Below are 26,864 nucleotides of genomic sequence, written 5' to 3'. Positions count from 1 at the left end.
ACTGCTTTGCATGCACTGGCCTACATGACTGCGTTAGGCCAAGAATGCATGAGCATTTCTCATGGATGCTGGGGGAGAGTATGTCTGTGGACTCGTGCTGAATAGAGTCATCAGGAGAGCCATCAGGAGCAGCAGGTTGACTTCAGGAAAAAGAGGCTGGAGATCAACTACTACCTGTACATGGCCAATTAAGGAGCTACCAACAGCCATCCACAACCAAGCTGCAGGTATCCTGTCCCATCAGCAGGAACTCAGCTAAAGACCTCTAACATGTGAGCCGGAAAAAGTCAACTCCTTGCCAGTCCCTCCAATCCCCCCCCACCAGAGATGAGAGCTTTAACCTTCTGGCTAGAGCCAGAGAAGAGGCAGCCACACAACCAAGTAAAAACTGTGCTATCTTCTCCCCTCCCTCTCTACCGCCATCAGGAGGCAATCAGCTGGCTTGTGCAGGGGAAGGTAAGTAGAGACAGCAGTATGTTCCTGCTTGTGGGGCTCACAAGGGAGCCAAGGCTTTAAAGCCAGGCAATTCTAATTCCAGAGTTCATACTCAGGTCCAGTCTGTGCTGCTCCAGCCCCTCCCCCCCACTGCCATCAGTCTCTTCCTGCTGGAACCCCTGACTTACAAGAGATTACCAGGGGTGGCATCCTGGCCCTGTCTATCAACAGATTAAGAAGACATCTCACAAAATAGGTTACAAAGTGCATTTCCATTAAAAAAGGATTACTGACTGTCATGGTCATTTCGTAGAAAAGTGATTATTACCAGGTTAAAAAGAAAAAATGTGTTTTGTTTATAAAATGTCTTGCAGGATTTCCTGGAGGATAATACAGAAACATCTGTATGTGCAGAAGCCAAAGTAATCCCTGGTATGAGCAAGTTTGAAGCAATGCCCTCCTCTAACATCTCCTGGCTACCTCCCCCAGTGTTTTACAGCATTTCGGAAGATCTGCCTCCTTAGGACCCCAGGAGAATGTCCTGGATGTGCCCAAATCCTTCATCATGGCTCCCTATCCAAGTGTTAACATATTCAATAAAAGGTAACTTCCACCTTTCTGAGAGGGCCAGGGTTTTTGCTGTTTGTTCTATCCTTTGAATCTTCATGAGTCTTCATAGACAGAGTTTGCCAAAGGGCCATTTCTCAGACATCTTTAAAAAACCATCCTGCCTTGCAAGCCTCCTACAGATTAATTATGTGGATTTCACAAAAGACACAGAGAAGGAAGCCACAGCAATGCTTTTAAACTACGAATGCTAATGTCTCTGAGATTCCTCCACATGGCAGGCTCATAAATCTACTTTTATCATTCTCCACCTAAAACATATATTAAATATATCCATGTCAAATTTTAAAATTGTTATAGATTATCATTCCCACCTGCTCTCTCCATGCTAAATACACCTACTGAAGAAAAAAGAAGGCGGCTTATTTCCACACAAGAAGCCAAGACAGGGTCAACTGTCTACCTGGTTGGAAGCTTGGGAAAGAGGCTTAATTAATTTGGAGTGAATGAAACTTGAACCCAACTTCTGATAGCTGGGTAAGGAAGGACTGTGGGGTATAAATGTATTACGAACTCCAAATATTACTGCAGATCTGATACTTTTGTAGACAGACTGAAATATATCCTTGTGTAGAGATGGTTACTTATAATCACACCAACTTTAATAAAAATCACTGGCAGCAAATGATTCTTAAGTCAACCTAAAAATGTATTCATTTTTTTCTAATCATGAAATCAGTGTTCACTACAATAAATAGAAAAAATCAAGAGTAGCCAAAGAAATACTTAAGCCACGAAATCTCTCATCGTTCTATTTACCACTAGTGAACCTGCCATGTATATATTGAAAGAGATCCTCTTTACATGCATGCACTGAATTATAAACATTCTACTTCTTCAGTGAACTGGAATTCATGTACTAACTTCCCCTTCCATCCTCAGTTGTGCAACATTACACACTTATGTTAATGACTTTTTCAATTATAGAAGTAATGTGTGTAAACACAGTAAGAATGCATAATAGAACACACAAAAAAAGTAAAAGATGGGTCCCCCAAAAAGTAGCCACCTAGCAGTTTTCTTTGCATCCTTCCAGAAACATCCAGGGTGTATAAGAATGTATCTTTTTCTGCATAATTCTAATACAATGCAACTGGAATCTCCATGGGCACACAATGTTCCTCTTGCTTTTTTTTTTCTTTTTTTCTTTTTTCCACTTAATACCATATCCTAGACGGCCACGCTAGAAAAGGACAGCAATCTGGCCTGTCTTATACAATTTCCCCAATGATGGGTTTATCTCAATTTTCAAGGATAACACATTACTATACTATTACTTTTGTAACCAATCCCCTGTTGATAGAAAAATAGTTTTCAATTTTATGTAATCTATAAAAAATTTTGCAGTGGACAACCTTCCCACACTTGTGCAAATATGTCTCTAGAATACATATCTTAAAGTAGGATTTCTAGAGTAAAAGGAAACACATTTCAAGTGCGATGTGTACTGTCAACCAAAGTTTGCTTTAAATTCTACCAATTTACACTCCCACCAAAAACATATTACCAAGTTTTTCCCCAATAACAGGTGTTATCAAATTTTTTATCTCTGCTAAGCTAATAAATGAAAAATGATCCTTACTCATCATCTCAATTTACAGTTATTGGTCATGTTGAGAATCTTTTATTATTTGTTTTTCTGGAAACTACTGTCTCCATCTTTTGTGCATTTTTCCATCAGGTAATAGTTCCTTTTCTTATGGATTTATGAAAACTCCATATATTAGAGAAACTGAGCCTTTGTCTTTGATATAGGTGGCATATTTTACAAAATTCTCACCTGTTTTTTATTTTTAATATCATTTATCATAAATATTTTAATTTTTATGTAGTCAAATTTATCAATCTCATATTAATCACTAACATCATTTAACAATAACTTGCATCAAGATGGTCAAGGCAGTAAAGTCAGTAACTGCACAACATCACGGCTAGCTTTGTTATATGCATTATGTGTCTCTTACTGAACCATTAATTCCATGGCAGCAGGGATCATATCCTGGTCACAGCTGACCCTCACTGCCCAGATTAGGGCATCTTGGACAGCAAGCCCTCAATCTTTTGAACAGATGGGACTCCTATTTAAATCCAGATTGACTGGACTCCAAGTCCATGTTCTCCCAACATGGCGTGGTTTCTGTTACAGAGGATACCCTTCGAGAGGACGGTAAGAGGAACAGAGATTCAAGACACTTGGGAAATAATGAATAAAATGGAAAAAGAAGCTTCCTGAAGAAAGATATTAAGAGAGAGAGAAAGACAGAGACAGAGACAAAGAGGTATGTGTGGGGGATTAACAAAAACTCTTACTAGATTTAAGCCATCAACACCATCATTAAGGGAGAATTATAGCCATGTACACGTAACATGTAAAACAACAGGTATCACTCACGACGCGCCTGGTGTTCTCAGTACGTCACATCACCTTGGGGGATTGCATGATAAACCTCCGGAGCAGGCACTCTACATTCAGTGTTGCAGATGAAGAAACGAACTGTAAGTTTAGTCATCTGTTCAAGGTCATACAAGTAGGAGAGCTTTAATTTTGAGACCTTGTGGCTTAAAGAAGGGTCATTTTCTCAGAGACTGTTGCCTATGGATTAAAGATTAAGTCTTTTTTTTTTTCCCCAAGAATAAGACACAATGATGGGGGAGTAGCAGGTGCACTGGTGTGTAAAACAGTGACGCAATGACCACAACTAAGCTATTATAGGAACATCTAACCTCCCTGGGAATCTCTAATACACTTATTGAATAATTCAAACAAATATTTATTGAGTGCCAACTGTTTACACGTGGTGATACGTGGCAGACAAAAGCACTCAGATTAGAATTTAGTCCATAAAAACTTTTGGATGAGTCAAGTATCTATGTTAACATTTGAGCTGGACACTTCAGCATCTTCCCCAGAATTTTCTGCAATGTTCACCTCTGTATGACAGCCACGCAATCCAAGGGCTTGGTCTCAGTTCCAGGAGTGAGTCCTTGATCAGTCAGAGCCAGTGTTAGTGAAATTCGTGTCCTCCCTTGCAAGAGTGATGAGCTCAGGAAAGACAACAGATACAGTCTGGGCTAATGAGATGAAGAGGTGATTTGCTAGGGGTTTTAGGAAACGGCATACTCTTCCCTAAGAGGTAATTTCCAGGAGCAGCCTCTTTCGTGTTTTGCCTGTCAAAGAGGAAATCTGCAGCAGTGGGAGCTGAGGGCAGCCCACTGAGGCCACACAAGGCAAGCGGGTATTGGACGAAACTGACCTTTGTGGAAGGCAGAACAAATATAAAGAAGCAGCTTTTGGATGCCATAATGAAGACGTTAAGTACACCCACTGGCCGACGTCCAGCTCTACTACCCAATAAATGCCCTCCACCACGTGAGCCACTTTGAGCTGAGGCTGTAATCTGCAAGTGGACATATCCTAAGAGATCCATCATCATTCCATCATTCTACCTACAACAACTGCTTCTTCCCCCTCCATACTCTGAATAAACCATTTAAAAACCCTATCTTTATCTCTGGTCTCATTAAGAATAAAGCCATGAAACCAATTCTGATGAGGAGTGGTGCTCCCACTCTCCACGTCTCAGCATTTTGGAGAATTCATTACTACTACTCCATTAGGTTCTAAAACAATGAAATTTAATCCCCAAAGAAGTCTGTGAAGGTAAAAGGAGTATAAGCTTGAGGAAACATAGCCCAAAATGATAAAACTGAGATGTTGACTTTGTTGGATTAAACTTTTTCTGTGATTTTAGAAAAATCATTAGAGCTGTCTCTGTACATTTTTATTCTTATGGATACATGAACACATGGACCTGTTGAAATGAAAAAAGTACCCGACTATGGAAAGAGCGGATATGAAGTTGTCGGTAAGATGTGCACTGTCTAGATATTTCCAAAATAACACTCTCTGCATATAATCCTTCCTACCCTCAAACACACACAGATGAAGCACCTCTTGACCTTGAGATCTAGAATGTCACAGAAAGTGAAGATGTTAAATTGTGGTGTTAAAACACAACCATACACCAGTCTCTACCAAATACAGAAACTCACCACTGTAATTTCTTCACTGGAAAAGGCATGCAGCCTCCAGAATGTGGCATCATAAAATCCTTGTCCTAATGATTTCATGGGTAAAATAATAAATCCAGATTCCTAGAAAGCCTCTGTGGCCTAGTCATGCTCAAAGAAACGCTAGTCACCCCTTATTCTAAAAGTATCAAAATGCCTGTGTTTAATTTCATTGGCAGATCAAATAGCCCACCTAAAGGGAGCATATTAGAAATGCTAGCAGGCATAGGAGTTCTATTTGCTAAATAGTATTATTAAGTTTTAATGAGTTTCAATTAGATTATAGAGAATTTACAATTATTTTGATGCCTTTCATTCTTCACACACACACACACACACACCTCAAGACCTCTTTTCTCTACTTAGGGATATACTTTCCTACTCTATCAGAACTCAATTTATTTAATTAGTCAACCTTTACTGAGTATCTGCCATGTGCCAGACATGGAGTTAAAGGACAGAGATGCAAAAATCAGAGAAGGTGCCATTCTTGCCCTGGAGATCACAGGCACCTATGTAACTAAGAAATGGGTAAGTGTTATAACACAAGTAAATACTAAGTGCCAAGAAAGCGGAGTGAGTGAGAGAAAAGAGAGAGAGAGAGAGGAGGAGGAACTGCTCAATCATGCTACAGAGTTAGAAAAAATGTCAACATTAACTTCAAAAAAGTCATGCATGAATTGAGCCAGGAATTCTGGAAAAGAGGGGAGTAGGAAAATGTTACCAAAGCATGGACAGGGCACTCAGAAATGGGTACAGCTAGAGAAAAGCGAAAGAGAGTGGCAAAGATCAGGCTGGAAGCGTTCACCAGGACCTCACATACCAGGCAAAGCACGTTAAACTTCACCTTCTGGAATGATGGGAAAATGTAAGAAATTTCTAAATGGAAGAGAGGTGCAGTCACAGTGTATCAGATGAGTCTGGGATTTTGTAACTGAGGGTGAGTGAAGACAGAGGTCATTCTTTATTGGTCTCTTGTTTTTGCATGTCTTGTAAAGGAGCCACTGAAAGCCTTTCTTATAGGCTTTATTTTCAAGGATATTTGTAGCAAGCAGCCTTAGCTGATCATGATGTCTCCATCCAAAGCAAAAGGGCGGGCAGGTGTATTTCCAGTGTAACTGAACTGGACTCCCTAAGCTCACAATTCTTTTCCTGTGACTCAATCCACTGCATGTCAACTGTCCTCGTCATACTGTCCTACGAGAAGTGTGATTTGAAGAATTGGCCTCCAAATGCTGATATTTTGGCTTCTTCCATTGCTTTGAGAAATAAACTATTTTTCTTTATCCTCATTGGAGGTCAGCTCACTAGCTCGCAAGGTCATAGTTCCTAACAAGAGACAAGTGAAAGCTAGTTGAATAGCCCAGGCCAAAAATACTAAGGACGTAGGTTCGCATACAGACAATAGGAATGCAGCACCAAACACCACAAGCATTTCTTCATTTACCTCAAGCACACCTAGAAGGTGCAAGTGCAAATCTCAAAAAGACTACAGAAGGTGAAGGGGAAGGCTCCTGACAAGATTCTTGTGAGGGAGAAAGAGGGGTCCTGTGGGACTAACCTGAGAATTGGAGAGGAAATATTTGATGCATATTCACACAGAGGTCCCTCACCCACAAACTCAAACTCTCAAAGATGCCCCTCCATAAATCAGAGATCAATTTACTGCTCTGGCCACATTCCACACTCCAAGATGGATGTAAGTACAACAAACATCACTTGGCTTTAAGCGCAACAACAGTAAACACCAAAAGCCTCGATGAAGAAGCTTATCATGAAACTACATTACCTGCTATGTGATCATTTGAAATAGATGTGAGTCAGCTACCTTGAAAACCATCATACTTCTTACCTAGCAACTCATAGAGAGAATTCAGAATCGACTTCCAGGACTCGCCGGCTTCTCTCCCGGCGACATCAGCAAAGTGGGCCGCGCTGCTGTACACGTGCAGCCTGTCTATACACTCGAGCACGAGGTTGATCATTCCCTGGAAGGTTAATACAAATTACCATAAGAAACTGTGATTCTGTTCACAGACCAAAAAAATGCTAGGTTGATTCATTAAAAAAAAGTCTGGCTTAAAGTAAGACTGTTAATCATGAAGAAAATTGAGGTCCTATTATTTAAATGTCAGGAAGAAAAACACTTGTATGTAAAATAAAATGTTCTTGACATAATTCAAGTGGTTTTTAAATCCTGAGGGCTATGCTCGAATAGAAGCAGAAGAACAATACAAAGGTATGTGCTTTCTACTTCCATTTGCAAGGTTTACTAGTAGATTAATGGATCAGTCACAACTGCATTGTACCATGAGTAAATGAAGAGGTTCAGAGAATGCCACCACAAGATATGCCACTTTGGCACAAGGATTATTTGGAGCTGAAGGCAGTTGAGAAAAGGCAGACACAAGAAAAATTCTCTGCCCTTTTTCCTCCTCCAAGAAGGACAGAAGATGTTAATCGTAAGAAACAAGGCCTAACATCTATCAGCCCAGAATCTTCACAGATGAAGCTACATAACTTTACTAACTCACCCTTAACTTCCACTAAGTTCCCCCAGGTATTCACCTTCCCACAATTTACTGCCGCTAGAAGCTCAAAACTCCTTTCCTTTATCTCTTTCCTTTTCTACAAATTTACTGTCCTTCTGTTAGGACGCTATATAAGCCCGATTTCTAACCACTCCCTTGAGTTGCTCATCACTGAGTGCTCCCATGGATATGTGTGATTCACATGTTAATACATCTTGTTTTCTCTTAAATATCTGTCTTTTGTCACTCTAATCTGCAGGACCCCAACCAATGAACCTAAGAGAAGTAGAGGAAAATGACTTCTTTTCCTCTATTAGAAAAGCATAAGACCTAAGAAACTTTGTTCTTAGGACAGGCATCATAATGGTCATAATCATTATCATTATTTTTAATATTAAATGAAAGATCTAATAAATGAAGAAAAGCTCATGACAAGAGATCTTTAAAGAAGGTCAAAAATGCATTATAGAGCTTTGTAAGACGCTGTCTACATTTGAACTTGTGTTTTTATTATTATTGCTAGATCAAGGTTGCCAAAATGCGGCAAAGCATATACAAGGAGTTGCTGGTTCAAGTTGACTGATCAAGGGAACCTCTTTCTCACAGAGTTGTAAGAGGCACCAGGAACCTGGGCCCATTTCTAGGTCCCTATCTATGCCGTCTTCCATGAGAAATTGAAAAAAAAAAAAAAATCCAAATCAATACTTCAAAATTTCATACCCTAGTATTTCATTTCAGTTTTTCAGGATACTAAATGAACACAGCACAGTCTAACATTTTGGTACACACCAAATGTAAAGGGCCCACCAAACTACTCCATGTTGTTACTGGCTCTTGCTGACCTGCCCTGTGCTTTCATACCACTTTGGTCTCTAAGCACATCGGTTTTGTATACACAGTAAGAGTCCCCAAAAATTAATGTGAATTTCAAAGACCTTTGACGGAAAATGAGGAAACGGTTTTAAAACTAGAAGAATGTAGAGTTAGGGTTTATGGATCTTCAGCAATATTCACTAACCTGTTTTCTTAGATGCTTTTGCAGAGACAGTTTTCCTCAGACACATTTATTATTCCACATACAGGGAGCACTGAGAAGAATTCGAGCACCTGCTAAGCTGGCCTGATGTGCCGGCTCACCTCTGACATCCTCCCACTGAAGCTCGTGAATATACGGTACTAATTCCAACACTCATTTCGGGATCGGTAGACCTATCCCTCAGTCCTTCTGTTATTCTGTCTATGAAATATGGCACTTGAGCTCTTTTTAACTGGAATGTGCATGAAATAAAATCACACACAAAAACTGAACACACATAGAAGTAGTAAGTGGAGTTGCTCTAAGCAGAGAGCCCTGAGCTCTGCCTCCCCAGGTGGCCTGCCCTCTCCTGGACAGACTCCCTCCCCGTACAAAGACTCCCGTGGATCTTCAGGCACATCCAAGTAGCCTCAAGAACTTCCGGAATAGTCTAAAAACCCTCCTGTTTTACAAAGCCCGTATTCATTTAGATACTTCAAGATACTGTGTTTATATAACGAACACGAAGTAAACTGCAGTGCAATGAATGATCGGCATGATGGCTGAGCAGACGGCAAACTAAAATGTTGTTTTTTTTTTTTTTTTTAAGGGAGCACTCTCTGACAGAGAAACAAAACTAATTGCAGCATTCCTCCAAGGCCTGGTTCCCTTATGCCACAGTTTACCTGCTCACCCAACTCAAAATGCAAACCTGTCAGAGAAATTCCCCACAGAGAAGTTGTTTTCCTGAGACAGCAGCATAGAAGAGACGAATGTCCGTAGAAACTCACCTCTTCCTGGAAGAGATTCTGCCGGTTCTTCAGAGCTCGCAATCTGTTCTGCTTGTCTTCATGCTCTAAATGCTCATCTGGGGGGTGAAAGTAACCAATCAGGTCCTGCAGACTTAGACTCACAGATTCTATAGGGAGGTCCACCGTGGAAGACTTCACTTTCTTGCTGAGTGCATCAAGGCCCCTAAAATAAATAGCAAACATTTCTCTGTATCAGCGATCTGCAATCTTGATTTTTTAGACCACAGAGGATGTTAAGCTTTATTCTCTGTCCCTACACCTCTGAAAAGGAACCCATAAGCAAGGTCCTAGTTTTCCTCAAACAGCAGTAACGAATATATTCAAATAAAAAATTCTAAACTTGGTCAAGTGTATATGATGCGGTATTAGAACCACCAGCATCAAGAGAAACTCATCTAGACAAAAACCTAAAGGGCCTCAAGAACCAATTCCTACAAAGCCCATGGTCTCAATATTTAGAAACCAGTTGAATTGCATTTTAAAATCACTACGTACACTTCAAGGTTTAAGATGCAGCTTCCCAGCTTCAGAATTCTGACTGTACTTGTTCTGTTTTTTGTTTGTGGAGAAGGAACGGTTAACTGCTAATGATCAGGGACCCCCACTGCCATTCAGAAAGTTCCTGCCAGTTTAAAAATACATTCCAGTGATGCTGATTTTTAAAATTTTCTCAATCAGAAAATAATATATTAAAATGTTTTTCTCTTATCTAACAAAAAATTATTTAAAATTGGATTAAGAAATATCGTGTTGCATTTTCTTCAAAGAAAAACACATTACTGACATGTCAATGTGTTAAGTTGGTAAGCTTTCTGAGATTCTGAGTTTTGAAATTCACAGCTTTGAAGGTATCTGGAAAGAACTTTAAGATATGGTATCTGTAAATAAAAATCCTTTCAAGATAAGGGATGCCTGCATGGCTCAGTTGGTGCAGCATCTGCCTTTGGCTTAGGTCATGATCCCAGGATCCTGGGATCGAGCCCCGCATCGGGCTCTCTGCTCAGCAGGTAGCCTGCTTCTCCCTCTCTGTCTGCCTGCCACTCCACCTGCTTAAACTCTTTCTCTCTGCCAAATATATAAATAAAATCTTCAAAATCATTTCAAATAAGAAGTTTATTAAAAAAAAACATACAACAAGACACTATAAAATAATGGGAGAAAGCATCTACAATAGTTGATAAAGCGATACTCACATTAGGTATGACAAAATTTAATGCATGAAATATTATACTTCCTTTCCTGTTCTCTGCAACAGCAAAATTATGTGGCAATATTTTATTCCAAGGAAATGTTTCTGCCTAATTATCTGTTTTAGAATTTACATTAAAAACAATAAGGGCCTCATAAATGAAAATTAGCTTATCTTTGAATTTACAATGCTCACAAATATTTAAGCTGCATCACCAATTACATAAAGATTACAAAGAATTTTGAAATAGTTGATTTCAGCTTTTTAAAGAGTAGAAATAGGAAAACTGTACAACTTTTCTAAAGTTTTTGTCTGCAATTTCATTACAATCTATTACATGGAACTTATCTATTGCCTAGTTTTATCATCTCTTTAAGTCTTTCTATGCCCAAAAAAGTAAAATAAATGACTTTTCAGAAGAAAACTATTTCTCCCTTTCTACAATGAAAATTTATATACGATGATATACTTCTGTTTTAAACATTTTATCCTATTATACTTTAATTGAATCATAAATATATTTGTAAAGAAGTCAAAGTCAACTCTCACACCAAAGTGAATGAAATTCAAAAGTTATTCATATATAGTATTTACATTTTTAAAAATTCTTTTTCATTTGAGAGAGAGAGAGAGCAAGTGCATGGGCCAGGAACCCATGTATGTGGCAGGGGGGTGGTGGGGGAGGGGAGATGGACAAGCAGTCTCCCTACTCAGTGTAATCTGGACGGGAACCTCAATCCCACAACCTGAGATCATGACCCCAAGCCAAAACAAACAGCTGGAAACTCAGTTGACTGGGCCACCCAGGTGCACCACCAAATTTAATATCTAAATTTTTAAATGTAAAAAGAAACAATAAATGTCAGTTTTTAGGTTATTAAGTTGAATATATGTTATCTGTAATGTAACCATTAAATTACTTTCTAGAAGCCTCTGTCAGACAAATACTATCCAAGACTCCTAAAATTGTTATTTAAGTTTTACAACATCTGTTTCCTATGAAGACATTCATCATTTTAATTTATCAAGAACAAAAAAATGAAGAGAAAAAAACAATCGAGGTAACCAAAGGTAGTAAAATCCTACTATACCAGAGTGAAAGTTAAATTCATGAATTTCATCTCTACATTTTGTATTTTGAGAATCAAAAAATACTACTACTGAATACAGATTCCTCCCTAATATAATTACTTTAAGAATACATTCATTAATATACCGAAAGGAAAAGAAGGTTTTATATGTTTTTCTTACAGCTGAGAAAAATAGAATCATGTCTCACAACACAAGTGCAAACACACACACACACACACACACACACACAGACACAGTTCTGCTACCATCACTACCCTGACCTGGAACACAGAGACCAGAAGGGTCACAAAAAATAAACTGAGGGGCGCCTGTGTGGGTCAGTCAGTTAAGCATCTGACTCTTGGTTTCAGCTCAGGTCATGATCTCAGGGTCGTGAGATCAAACCCCATGTCAGGGTCCATGCTCAGTGTGGAGTCTGCATAGAATTCTCATCCTCTCCCTCTACCCTTTCCCCCATTTGAGCATGCACTCCTGCACTCTCTCTCTCTAAAATAAATGAAATCTTAAAAAGAAAAGAAACTACATAAGAAAACACAAATGAAGAAAAACTAAATGACCTTGACTCTCACTCTAAGAAGTAAAAACAGAAGTCTGCCTATGCATTTTTAAAAATTAGGCTCTTAATAGTAAATAAACCTACATTAATAAAATGGATACTTAAAAAAATTACTTTGAAAAATATATAGGTGCCAATATTGTGAAGACATGGAGATTTTAAAGAATCCTGGTACTTTCATGAATATTATGGAAGGATCAAATTATTTTACTTAAAATAACATATCCTTTAAAATATTCTGTAATTATGTAAAATGTTTTAATATTTCTAAAATACATTAAAGAGCTGTATAAATTCAGGAAGTCCAATAGCTCAGTAAATACTAATGAGCATATAAGTAAAACTCAAATGTATAAAAAACATATGAACATAATGATTTACATGAACATAGTTGTTCACTATGAACATAGTGAACATGTGACTTACACAGGTAAATCACAAAGAAAAATAAAGAAAACTGAACAACAAATATGAAATACCTATTTTCACAATTCTTAAGCAAATTCAACTTAAAAATTATTATAAATAAATATATATGTATCTGTATATACATACACACACATGTAAATTTTTTTCTCATCAAATTGGCAAGTTTAAAGAGACATATGATATATCCATCACAAGTCAGAATGTATATTGGTATAATGATACCAGGAAAAACCTTGACCATGAGCTTGATTTAGTTTGAAGATATGCAACCGTTTCTATTAGGAAATATGAAAAGTTATTTACTACATGAATCATTTTTAAATACCATTCAGGGAGTGCCTGGGTGATTTAGTTGGTTAAGAGTCTGACTTTTGATTTCAGCTGAGGTCATGATCTCAGGGTCATGAGATGGAGCCTTGCATTTGACTCCACACTGGACATGAAGCCTGCTTAAGATTCTCTCTCTCCCTCTCTTCCTTTTCCCCTCTCCACACCTTTAAAATCAATATATACATATACACATTCATACAGTTCAAAATTCACAAGTATCTAGGCTTCATTATGTGTGAAAGTAAATTTAAATAGTTCAAGCAAAAGGGTCTATTATAGAATAATCCTGAACTACAGCTACAAATTATAAGTTACACACACAATTTGTAAAAATCACATTCCCTTTTTTAAAAGTTTATTTATAAGAAAGACATAAAATCATCTGTCATTTTCTAGTATGTACTGCTATCCTACCGAATTATAGGTTTACCACCATTGTATATCTTAGACTTATGTATTTGTAAACCCGATAAGGAAATTGAAATAGAATGTCAAACAACTACTACAACAAAAGAAAATGTACCTTATAAATCTATTGAAAAGGAAAACTGTACTCCGGATGACTCGTGCAGTCCGCGATTCTTCATGCTGAGATCTAGATAAATTCAAGCCATCGTCCATGTGACCTTCGTGATGCATAATAGCCTGTAGAAATGCAGAAATAACACCATTACTTCCATCTCCTTTCTAAATGGGTGTTAAGAAGATGACTCAATCCTTAGAGTCTTCCCCTAAGGATTTAATATGTAGATGGTTCTCCAAGTGGTAATAAGTCTACCATAGAGACTTTACTGGATTATCTCATCTATGGCCTATAAAGTCTGTCTTCTCTAACTGAAGACTGGTTAGCTTCTCAACACCCTTAGCCTTCTAAAAGGAAAGTTCTATTCTAGCTGATGATGGTGAGTCTAAGTCCCACATTTACTTTAACCCATGGTTAAGGAATAAGACAGCAGAGTAATTATTAAGAACCCCAGCATAACTGCAATGGACGGAAGACAGAGAAAGGACTGATTAAGCAATGATCTTGTGGAATTACCACAAAGAGTAAAGCTCATCGATGATGGGTTCTGAACATGGCAGACATAAAGCCAGAATAGACTGGAGAGAAGTAAGACTGAAGGCAAGCAGACATACTGGTGAAGAGGCTCTAGAAATACTTTGGTGAGTGCTGTGAAGTGTGTAAACCTGGCGATTCACATACCTGTACCCCTGGGGATAAAAATATATGTTTATAAAAAATAAAAAAATTAAAAAAAAAAGAGGCTCTAGAAATAGTGCACATAACGAATGAGAAAGGCTGAACTAGATCTACAGGGATATGGTGGAGGGAATTACTTTGAGGTCCACTTAGAAGAAAAAATTTCCAGGGCTTGGCATTTTCATTGAATTTAGCAGAATGGGGAAAGGTAATTGTGGGAACTCTTGATATTTAATTCCCAGACAACATATTTAAAAGACATATGTAGAGTTTGGTTTAAAATGTTCCTATTTACAATAAGCCAGAAATCATTTTATTTGCAACTATTTTAATTTATAATAAAAACTACGCCATGAGGTGTGTGGTTTTAAAAAATTCATTCAGGTGGTACTTGGGCAAAAAAGGAAAAAAGGACTGAAGACAATTGTTTAAGCCATATATATAAAGATAGATATATCTATCTTTATATATATTTAAGTATTGTGAATACATATATGTAGGTGTGTGTGTGTGTGTGTGTGTATATATATATATATATATATATTTTTTTTTTTTTTTTGCATTTACCACTTAAGTATAGAGAATGGGGAAATGGAACGTGAAATTTCTAGTGATGTTCTGATTAAAACTTATTTCTATCTTTGCAAAAATATGACAGAGTCCCTGGGTGACTCAGCAGGTTAAGTGTCCCACTCTTGGTTTCAGCTCAGGTCATGGTAGTTGAGGTCCTGGGATGGAGCCCTGCATCAGGTTCTACACTCAGTGGTGAGTCTGCTTGAGATTCTTCCTCCCTGCAGCACCCCTACTCTCTGTCTCTCTCTCAATAAACACATCTCTAAAAAATGTGCCTATATGTTACCATTTCTACCTATATTTTTCCCATAATCATTTATCATATTCAACTCTTTTTTAAAAAAATATTTTATTTATTTGTTTGACAAAGAGAGAGATCACAAGTAGGTAGAGAGGCAGCCAGACAGAGAGGGGGAAGTAGGATCCCTGCTGAGCAGAGAGCCCGACACGGGGCTCAATCCCAGGACCCTGAGATCATGACCCGAGTTGAAGGCAGAGGCTTAACCCACCAAGCCACCCAGGCTCCCCTATCATATTCAACTCTTAAAAAGAAAAAATAAGCTATAATGAAAATGTGGTGCTAGGAAAGAGCTCAAAGAAGGTCATACCTGAGTTAAAAATTTTGCTTTGTTTCCTCTTTCTGTTCCTTGTGATTTATGCCATCATACTCTGAATGTTTACCTTTTTGGTAAATATCAGTGTATAATATTGATACTGCATACAGTATGCAGTAGGACAAATCCAATAAAATCTCCATCCATAAAATGAAATAAAAAGCCTTGTACAGAACTCATCCCCATTATGACAAGCAATGACAGTATTTATCCTTCGATGTGGTAGTAAGTAGAAGGGGGGTGAGAAGGGGTGGCAGAAAGTGTTTCTAAAATATGTAAATTTTTCTAGAGCACACATCAAAGGAAGTTTTTTTTAAAGGTAAAATTTTAATTATATATTTGATTTTCCCTAATATATCCAAAATATTATTATTTCAATAAATAAACAGAACAAAGCTGTTAATGAAGAATTTAGCATTCCCTTTTTGTTGTTCTTTGCCTTCAAAATCCAGTGTATTTATTTTTTACACTTATTTATTTTTCACACTTATAGAATATCTTGATTTAGATACCAAATTATTGGTGAAAATACTTGATTGTTTTAGAATTGATATATATAGCTGGAAAAGGACATTGACATACCGAAGTTGTCCCAAAATGCACAAAAATCTAATAACTTAATCAAGTGTACACCTTTAAATTAAAATTAATTAATTAGTTAGCGTGCATGAGCTCTCCTGCATTTTAGAGACATAAACCTGGCAGGAGCATGGAGAACAAAGTGAAGGAGGCGGTAGACTGCTAGAATCCAGAAAAGATTACTAATTTCTTAGCTTAGTATTTCAAGCCATAATGTGACATCCGGCATTGCTACCTCACAAAAACCAAAGAGATGATTATGGTGGGATTTGACGGTTTTGCGTGTTTAGCAGGTGGCTCCAAGTGTTAGCTACCCCTTGCTCTTTTTGCATATTTTGTCATACAAAATGGCGGCTATAAACTGCGTGTTTACATAATCTTACCTTACGTTGTATGGATCCCATCCTCACTGATTTCACATCCACAGACTGGTAAGTCAGCCACAGGCCCGTATTTATATGTTGTATGTAGCATACTGAGTCTCCGTATTTTATTTCAGATGTCCCCATGCCATCAACTTCTTTTCTCACGCCTACATCCAATTTTTCCTAAGAAAAGAAAAAAAGAAGATAAGCAAAAGTCCTGAAAATACCAGTATGTATTGTGTGTGAGTGTGTGTATACATACATATACATACATTTAATACATATATATTTTTTAAAGATTTTATTTTTTCCTGAGAGCAGACAGACAGAGGCAGAAGCAGAAGCAGGCTCGCTGCTGAGCAGGGAGCCCCACGTGGAACTCGATCCTAGGACCATGGTGTCATGTTCTGAGCCAAAGACAGACACTTAACTGACTGGCTTACCCAGGTACCCAAAGTACTAGTTCATATTGAAAGAACTTTGCCTTTTTGTAGCTATGTTCCTTGAAAAATTCAGCGGTCTGACATCCTTTAAAATAATAATGTCAGAAGAAGAATAAATGAAACAAGATGGGATTGGGAGGGAGACAAACCATAAGTGACTCTTAATCTCACAAAACAAACTGAGGGTTGCTGGGGGGAGGGGGTTTGGGAGAAGGGGGTGGGATTATGGACATTGGGGAGGGTATGTGATTTGGTGAGTGCTGTGAAGTGTGTAAACCTGGTGATTCACAGACCTGTACCCCTGGGGATAAAAATATATGTTTATAAAAATAAAAAATTAAAAAAAAAAAAAAAGAATATTATTAAAACAGTTAAATATAATCAGAAAAAAAAATAATAATAATGTCAAATACTCTATTCCAGCAGTTCAACTGATACTGAAAATCAAAGTGGGAAATTATTAAGATCAATAAACATACCTTGAATTATTCACACTGGTAGGATATTATTTTGGCCCTAATATAAAATTTTACATTGCTTAAAGGCAAGCTCCAAACCAGAGATCTTAATATTAGTAGCTTATGCTTCATATTGTTTCCAATTTTTTTTTCAAAGATTTTATTTATCTATTTGACAGACTAAGATCACAAGTAGGCAGAGAGGCAGGCAGAGAGAGAGAGGAAGAAGCAGGCTCCCCACTCAGCAGAGAGCCCGATGCGGGGCTCGATTCCAGGACCCTGGGATCATGACCTGAGCCGAAAGCAGAGGCTTTAAGCCACTGAGCCATCCAGGCACCCCCAGATTTTTTTTTTCATTATTGGCAATTAAGGGCATAGGTTTAAGGGAAGAGAAAATCCAGTTCTGAGTTCAATCTCTGCCACTGATTACCTCTGTGACCTTAAGATAATTTAAGTAAACCTTCTCAGCCTCAAGTTTCTCATCTATACATAAAGCTAAGGAAAGTACCTCGCCCACAGTATCAGAAAAAATGAGATAAGGCACATAAAGGGTACAGCCTGGTGCCTGGGGCAAAATAAACACTTACCTAAATTTTAATGATTCTGACTATGAAAATGGTGTCAATAATGTTGATGGTGAGTTACTAAGGATGTTAATAACACTGAGGATTTCTTTTGAACTGATCAAAGCTATAATTCAGTTTCTGCAATTGCAACTTCCAAGGGGGACTACAGAACGATTTGCCCCTATAGGGCTACTAGGGCAAGCTCCCTGCGTTATGAGAAACAACCAATCCTCTGATTCCAAATAAATATGGAAATCCCTCCTTATTTTAATGTTTCCTCCTTCAACACACTCTTTCAGTTTTCCCTCCCACACTTACTTCTGGTTTTCAGGCACACATGTCTTCAAGTTCTATACAGTCCTTAAAATAACAGCTACCCCCCCCCCCGAAAAAAATCTAATGTTCTTTTGGTTACTGTACCTCCTTTTGTGTTTTTTTAAAATTCTTCTCCTTGTTCTAACTTGTATAGTTAAATTAATTTTAAATTTCATTTGAGTCTTTCCTTGTTTAGCCTTCGTAAAAATTACACAAATGTTTTGAAGATTAGTTTGGAGTAAACTTTACGGCTGTTATACAAAAAGGAGTAATTCAAGGAAAACATAATTTTGATAGATTTTGTTTTGCACATTATACTAATAACTCTAAAATGGTTACAAACACTCCAACATTTGAAAATTAAAATGAATTGAAATTCTTAATACAATCAGTCAAGGTCATAGAAGAAAATGAATACAATTATAAGTTGGTTTAACCATCATGCAAATAACTTAAAACACTATTCTAAGAATCTGCAGTAAAACAGATTATTAAGCCATTCCAACTTCATTCTGTCAAAGAAGATAAACTACTAATCCACTTACACCAAACCCATCGATGGGAAAATTAAATTCTAGGGAAAAATATAACAATGTAATTATCTCCTCAGATAAAAACAATGAGCGTCTAACATTCTAACTTTTTGTTTTCCTTTTATCTGAGGGAATTAGTTGGTGATCTATTTATGGACTGTGGATTGTGTTTTAAGAAGTCATCATTACTAACTGTAAAGCTATGTTTTGTTTGGTTTTTATTAAGCAGTTCACTTTACTCTCTGGGTTCAAAGATTTAATCATGACATTTCAGGAAAACTTGGGTAGTAACTATCTCTGGTCCTCAGGTGAGGGAAGAACTGCTGAAGTAACATTAGCAAAAAGTAACATGTGATTATTTGCTGTAACAAAAGAACAAAGGCCATTCACGCTCTTTCTTTCTTTTATTTCCTGTCATTTTCTATAAATCAGGCTTAAGAGAAGGAGAAATCCAGGTGAGAATAACCTAGATGCTTTGAACAACTATAAGCATGAGTCAAGAATGTGACAGCTACTGAAAGCCTCTAACATAAAACTGGGCTGTATTACTAGAAGTACAAACTCCAGATAAGGCAAGTAATCATTTTACTAATACTCTGTATTAATGATACTGTATCAAAATTAGCAGCTTTTGGTCTTAGCATCGCTTTTTTATTCTCCCCCCCTTTTATTTTTTATATATATAATTTTAGATGAATGAATCAAGAAGATGTGGTATATATACACAATGGAATACTATGCAGCCATCAAAAGAAATGAAATCTTGCCATTTGCGACAACATGGATGGAACTAGAGCATATCATGCTTAGTGAAATAAGTCAAGCGGAGAAAGACAACTATCATATGATCTCCCCCCTTTTTAAATACTTTTGTTTCACTCTGGCTTTAGGAAATGACAGAGTACTTAAGTGGACTAATCACCCCCATTGATGACAATTATAAAATTTAGGGAAAAAAATACTTCCCAGAACCTATCCGAAGATCTTTGAGAGGGACCAAAAGCAGGGAGAAATTGGAGAATATTTTTCTCCTTAGAGGAAAACAGGACCCAGGTGATTTTTTTAAAAGCTGCTTTTTGCCCAGGTGTATGCCTTGCCCATCCGCCTGCAGCTCAGGTGGAAGAAATCTGCTGCTTTCCTGGCTTGAGATATCAGAGAACACACTTTAGGGTTCACAAGTCGCCAGAAAATTAGATGAGCTAAATCCTTGACCAAAAAAGTATCTGCCCAGTTTGCTTATAAAATGCATCTGAATTCTTGCTGACCACTGAACTATGCCCTACAAAAATGACAGTGGATGAGACCTGAACAAGCCACTGACCCCTGCAAAAGAGAGAAAAAACTGGAGATTCAGTCCAACAGGGTTAAATGCTGCTAAAACTTAAATCACTCTTAAACAAAACAAAAACAAAAAACCTACAGCAAAAAACATAACCTTAACAAAACTAAAAGTCTCTATAAACTATCATTTCTAATATCCAGTATATACTATCAAAAATAAGTAAATGTGAAAAACAAGAAAGGATGGTCTATACTAAATTAAGAAAACAAAACCAAATGTGGCTCATACAAGAAAAAATAATGACAAGTAACAGAAATGATGCAAAGATGGCCCTTAAAATGAGCAAACAGGGACTTTAAAGCAACTATTATAAATATAAAATACATTCAAGGACATAAAGGAAAACATTCACATAATGAATAAACTGATGGGATTCTCAGTTGAGAAACCGAAACTATATAAAATGAAATGTATTAGCAAAATGGAAACAATAATTGAAATATAAAATTAATTGGATCAGTTTAACATCAGATTGGAATTACAGACTAAGGAGTCAACGAAGTTGAAAGTGGATCAATAGAAATTTTCCAGTCTCAAGATGGGACTGCTTTTTGGGTTTCTTTAAAGATTTATTTAGATAGAGAGAGAATGCACACATTGCATGGTGGGAGGGGGGAGTGCGCAGAGGGAGAGGGAGAGAGATAGTCCCAGACAGACTCCAGCCTGAATGTAGAACCCGATGTGGGGCTTGATCCCAAGACCCCGAGATCATGACCTGAGCCAAAAACCAAGAGTCGGGCACTTAACCAATGGCACCAACCAGGAACCCCCAAGATCAGATTGCCTTTAAAAGCACTCTGACATAATAGGCATTTTGTCATTAAGTGGAAACTTTTCTCCAAAGACTACCTAATATTTAATTCCCATACCTCCTGCATTTAACTTAGGAAATGTTTAGATCCTCACTGTTATCTTAGCATTCACTAACATTCATAACTTTTTAAATAGTCTAATTGTCCTTCCTATAAGAATAGTCTTGAGATTTGAGAACCATAAAGATGTTCAGAAAGGAAACTCTTTTTGAGACAGTCTCGAATTACTGAAAAAACGTACATTTTTACTATTAGATGACTTTTTGGACAGACATTTCCCCATTTGCTTCACAGACAACCACAGCACACTATACTTCAACTATGAGAGAAATGTTGTCATTCTACTGAAATTGCTTCTTGACTGCCTTCTTTCCCACTTGACTATTAATTAGTTTTTCAAAGGCAGGAATCATATGTCTGGTTCCTTCATCTCAATGGCCCATATCCCCAGGAGTGGAATGGTGCCTGCAAATACTAGATTCTTGATAAAGATTTATTAGATGAATAAATTTTTGGAGGAAAATCATACACCCCATTAGATTTCCCACAGAAAATACACTTGTAAACTACTTCTAATCCTAACATTCAAGTAATTCCACTTATGAATGCTTAGAAAATCTAATTTCCTAATGAATAGCAAAATGGTTCGAGAATTAGAAAAGATCAGTGTGAAAAATACTAAGTGATATTTTGGCTTTGGGCATACCAAGCTGGCTCATTAAGCCAAAACTATTTCTGACAACTGTCCATATTAAGTGATATATAGGCATTGGATAAACCAAATGAAGCTCATTAAGATATCTTTTCGAGGGGCGGAGGGAGAAGGAGAATCATAAGCAGTCTCCACACCCAGTATGGAGCCCTATGTGGGGCTCGTGGGGTTCATGACTTGAACCTAAGTCAAGAGTTGGACACTTAACAAATTGAGCTACCCAGGCACCCCGAGGCTCATTAAGATTTTTAAATTAGTCATGTAGGATTATATTCCTATTATAATGGACAAGGTAGTTCAGAGAAATTCTTCTAGCCTTAATTTAAATCATCCTTAAATCCTTCCAAATTATTCTGTCAGGTGGCTGACAGACAGGAAGTCGGGGGGAAAAAAAGGCCTTTATGCTTAAAGGATGGGAGTGTTTGTTTTTGTCCTAGCCAGTTCTCCTTAAGACAAACAATAATTAAAATTAGGAAAATTACAAGGTCAAAATTTTTTGGCTTCTTTATGGTGCTACACTTAAACACAAAATAGTCACTGAGAACTCAGTTTAAAAATGTAGAAGGTTCAGAGAAATTATTGGAACGGACAGACCAGGCCAACCTTTGCCTATCCAAGCAGGGTTATAAAAATACATAGCTTTTTTTTTTTTCCCCTGGTGTTCAGAAATCTCAGGAGGAGACACTCTGGTGGGTGGGTTTGTGGAGAGAAGGGCTTTAAAAAATTTCTTGTTCTGGAAGCGTCTTTGAGCAGCAGTAAAACAAGATCACAATGACTTAGGAAAAGCTCTCTGATACCTTGTGTAATCCCTACTCCCGGAGCGTGGTTTGGGCCAATAAAAATGATGGGATAGCACTCATGATCAGATTACATTACATGGCAAAAGTGAAAAGATCTTGCTGATGTACTTAAGGTCCCTATTTTAGTTGACAGTGAGCAGATACCCTGGGTGAGTGACAGTTAATCAGGTGGGTCCTTGATGGAGGGCTTAGGCTTTCCCTGCGCTCAGAGACTGCAAGCAGCTAGCCCCGTGGGGTTCCCTCCTAATCATGATCTTCCTTTCCAGCCACTTGCAGGATAGACTCCAGACTTGCTTAACCAGTCCTCACAATCTCATAAATTGTGATAATTTACATAATAAAAATCCATTAGTAAGCATATATCTCATGCTTCTCTGGTTGAACTTTCATATACCTCATCTTAACCACAGAAGGTTTCCCAGAGCTCATTCTTGAGCTGACTGCCACTAAAAAGGATCAGCATAAAAATTCTAACTGAATTTCTATGTCTCCTATAATTGGCATTATTTTTATTATGCCATCAGTACCCCTTGTAAAGGGTGACTGAAAAAATTCATTTTGAATTTAATCCTGATTAAATGCAAAATCCATCTCCACTGATGATTTTGTGTAACTATTTTGATAAGAAAAAAACAAATTCACTTTGCTTTTATTTTTTCATCTATTTAATCAATCAACAGCCATAACAGTCAAGATGATCACAGGTGAGCAATGTACCATTTCTAGCTGACATTATTATTATTATTATCATTATTATTATTAAACCTTTAATTGACTGTGGACTCTGAGAGACAAACTGAGGGTTTGTGGGGGGTGGGGGTGAGCCTGGTGGTGGGTATAATGGAGGGCACGTATTGCATGGAGCACTGGGTGTGGTACATAAACAATGAATTCTGGAACACTGAAAAAGAATAAAATAAAATTTTAAAAAAGAAAAAAAGTGAAACAGGAATAAATACTAAAAATAAAATAAAATAAAATAAAATAAAAGGGGTTTTAGTTTTAGTATTTATGTCTGGAGTCTGAAATTGCCACATAACCCATCCAAGCCTCAGTTTCTCAACTGCATAATGAAGATTAAAAATATTATCTAAGCTTCATATCTATGATTAAATAAGATAATGGAGGCAAGGTGCTTAGCACATTACTTGGCATATGACAAACTGTTACCCGTTACACTTATTTTCACTGTGTGTGTATATTTTAAAACATCTTAAACATTTTTCGAACCAAAAATTTTAAAAATCCCCAAATAAAAATGAAATACTAAAAACTATGTCTTGAAAAGTTTTGTTCTTTCTATTTCTCCCATACGATCCATAAGTCCTGTCATCTCAATGGCAGCCTTTTCAAGGTAGGTATTCCAACATTTCAGCAGCAAAAAGTTTTTGTTCAGGGTGTGTGGAAAAGAGAAAACTGGAGAAAGTCACCCACTGGGGAATATTTTAGTGATATATTAAGCTACAGAAAAATTACTTCTGGGGGGAGCATAATAATTTGTAATTGGCAAGTCCTACCAATGATTAAAACTGACATTTCAACACACTTGAAAGTGATCGTTCAAGTTCTAGTAATAGTGAAACTGAGGAATACTTAGTCTAAAAAATCTACTTAAATCAAATTGAATCCTTCATTAAGTAAACTGTTATCTTTAAAGGAAAACCAACATAATCACTTTTTAATTTATACATGTATCAAATCATCACATTGTGTAGCTTAAACTTATACACGGTTACATGTCAATTGTATCTCAAGCTGGAAAAAAGAGAACATAGGTTATAAAATAGTGGAAAATAGTTTTATTCTGAGTATTCTGAAAATATGAACTTATTAATTGTTGAGTCTTCCATCAAATCTTGAATTTGAGGCTGGGCACTGACTGCTCATATTAGTGTCAAAGACATCCCAATGAGAATTAAAAAACAAACAAACAAACAAACAAAAAAACCCAACTGCTCCTTATATTAACTAGAATAGTTTTTTAAAGCCACTTTCACTTAAACTTTTAAGAATAATCTTAATGATTTGCTAAACTTTAAGAATATACTTTCAAAGGGGTCTCAATAGTTACAGAGAAGGGACTGCTTAATTAAGTACAAAGAATCATGAGAGATGATTTTTACTTCTAGAATTTCCGAAACCATATTCTAAATCCAAAAGTTGACATTTTCAACTGATCTAGAAAAGTTCAATTTTTCATCAATAATGAAGACTTGAGTTACAACACAGTAGTTATAACAATCAACAGTCATTATTAATTGTGTACTCAAAACATACTAAGAATAGAAGAAATGCTATATAAAAAAGTCTCCACCTTCCAGAAATTGAAGTACTCATCATTTTTATTGGAAATAGTATAATAAAAACATATAAAGATATAACAAGCATTTTTAACCTGTTAATAGGATTGAAGAGGGGTGCCTCAGTGGCTCAGTGGGTTAAGCCTCTGCCTTTGGCTCAGGTCATGACCTCAGAGTCCTGGGATTGAGCCCCTCATTGGGCTCTCTGCTCAGCGGGGAGCCTGCTTCCCTCTCTCTCTCTCTGCCTGCCTCTCTGCCTACTTTTGATCTCTGTCTGTCAAATAAATAAATAAAATCTAAAAAAAAAAAAAGACTGAAGAAAAAAAAGCAACAAATATACCTTTAAGTGAAATATATATATATATATATACACCTTTAAGTAAACCCTATATTTATTTCAAAGACCAGGGGCCATGAGCAAATGTGATAATTAACATAGTAATGAGAGAATTTATTTATAATATTTTCTCTAAAATCTTGATAATATAAAAAATGTTTTGTTTTAAAAATAGATAATTTCATGTACAATTAAAGACTATTTTTATTCTATTTCAGTTGGTTCTAAGTTCAATGCTTCTTTATTATGTAATTGCAGAAAACAACTTTCCTCAGTTTTCAATTTTAATTATTGGCTTAAATATTCAAATATGTATCTATTTGCTAATAAGTAAAATACATATATGATACAGTTGTTTCTGAGTAAGGGAATGTAATTTTCCCTACTATATTTCTTTATTCCCTTTAAAAATTTTCTGTGATTATTATACATAATGAAAAAGTAATTTTAGAAAGAAATGATGGACTTTCTATTTCTATGTCATGGGAAAGAACTATTACCTAATTTGCCAGTGATTTTAGATGAAAATTCTGTATTTGTAGAAATAAAATGTCTTCCTGGCTTTCACCTCTACCTCACTACTCTCAACCATGTTATCATATATAATTATCATGGTGAATTTAAAAAGTGGGAGTTTAGGACAGTGAATTATCAACTACCTTCATATTAGAGTAATTTAATAGGAGATTCGTTTTAGAGAAATCTAATAGTTCATTACGAAGTACCATTGGGATCCTTGTTCTCTATGTCCAGTGTAAGCTATTACATTACACAGTTGCCAAAATCCAGAAACAGAACCCCCAAGCAGAGAGGATGAGAAAGATCTAGCCAGTAAAAATTCTTCAGATGCCAGCTACACTCTAATAATGACAGACTATTAGCAGAGATATTTGGAGGAAAACATTTCAAAATCTACTATTTTGGCCTAGAACTTCTAACCAGAGCTTCTGAAAATATTCATAGTTTTTGAGTAGTTCCAATTCTAGGCATCCAGCAACAAAAAATGTACATAAAACTTAATGTCCAAGAATGTCAGTGCAATGGTTGTTTTCTACTTTAACTGATGTTTTGTTGTTGCAAAAGAAATGCGGCTATTATTAACAAGCAAAATAATCCAGAGATTTGTTTTTTAAAAAGTTAAAAAATTTCCCCATACTTACTCTCGTATACCTTCCATTCTGATGTTTCTAAAGTACTCAAAATTAAAAGATTAGTATAGAGCCTTCTGCATCTATCATATAATCATATACGTAGACACATACAAGAATTTCTTTTTTAAGTAAAAATAAAATAAGTTTTTAAAATTACATTACAATTTTCTTTTTAGGATGTACTAGGTACTAGGATGGATATTTTTCCAGATCAGTATATTCTGAAAGCTAATACCACTTAGCTATCAACTATGTTTGTTGAATATTGGAGTCTTCTAATTTTTTTGCCATGACCAAGAATGATAAAGTTAACCTGCACAGGTTTTATAGCAGTAAGACAATCTCCCCACATTAGGAAAAATTACATTGCTATATGTATGTTCATATATGTTCATGTGTTCATGTATGAACATGTGTGTATTCATATATATATAATAGGTGTGTGTGTGTTCGGTGGCTATATGTATACAACAAAGTTTAAAAATATGTCAATACACATTTCTCTTTTGTATTTCCAATATCCATGTGAATAACTTATCCCCATTTTGCACAGCCATCCAATTACCTCCTGGGGAATCAGGATTGCTATAGAAAGAACAAAAGGAGACCAGCAGTTTCAGTATTCAGATTTCTACAGAAACAAGAATTTTAGAGACCACTGGAATATGATTGTTAC

At 36.6% G+C, this 26,864-nt stretch overlaps 1 protein-coding gene across 3 annotated transcripts in view; it reads right to left on the bottom strand.

Annotated features, from left to right (window-relative positions):
• RYR2 (ryanodine receptor 2) overlaps nucleotides 1-26,864 on the bottom strand; it is a 751,000-nt gene that overhangs the window by 349,273 nt on the left and 374,863 nt on the right. For all 3 annotated transcript variants that reach the window (XM_059170336.1, XM_059170337.1, XM_059170338.1), the window contains exons 13-16: nucleotides 16,438-16,602; nucleotides 13,611-13,732; nucleotides 9,471-9,654; nucleotides 6,986-7,121 (exon numbers count right to left, since the gene is read on the bottom strand). In XM_059170336.1, the coding sequence (XP_059026319.1) occupies nucleotides 6,986-7,121; nucleotides 9,471-9,654; nucleotides 13,611-13,732; nucleotides 16,438-16,602 (607 nt within the window). The remainder of the gene's footprint in view (nucleotides 1-6,985; nucleotides 7,122-9,470; nucleotides 9,655-13,610; nucleotides 13,733-16,437; nucleotides 16,603-26,864) is intronic.

Source organism: Mustela lutreola, chromosome 4 (assembly GCF_030435805.1).
Source record: "Mustela lutreola isolate mMusLut2 chromosome 4, mMusLut2.pri, whole genome shotgun sequence".
Classification (NCBI taxonomy): Eukaryota; Metazoa; Chordata; class Mammalia; order Carnivora; family Mustelidae; genus Mustela; species Mustela lutreola.
The sequence above is the reverse complement of the archived record's forward strand: the minus strand, read 5'-3'. Positions and strand labels throughout refer to the sequence as shown.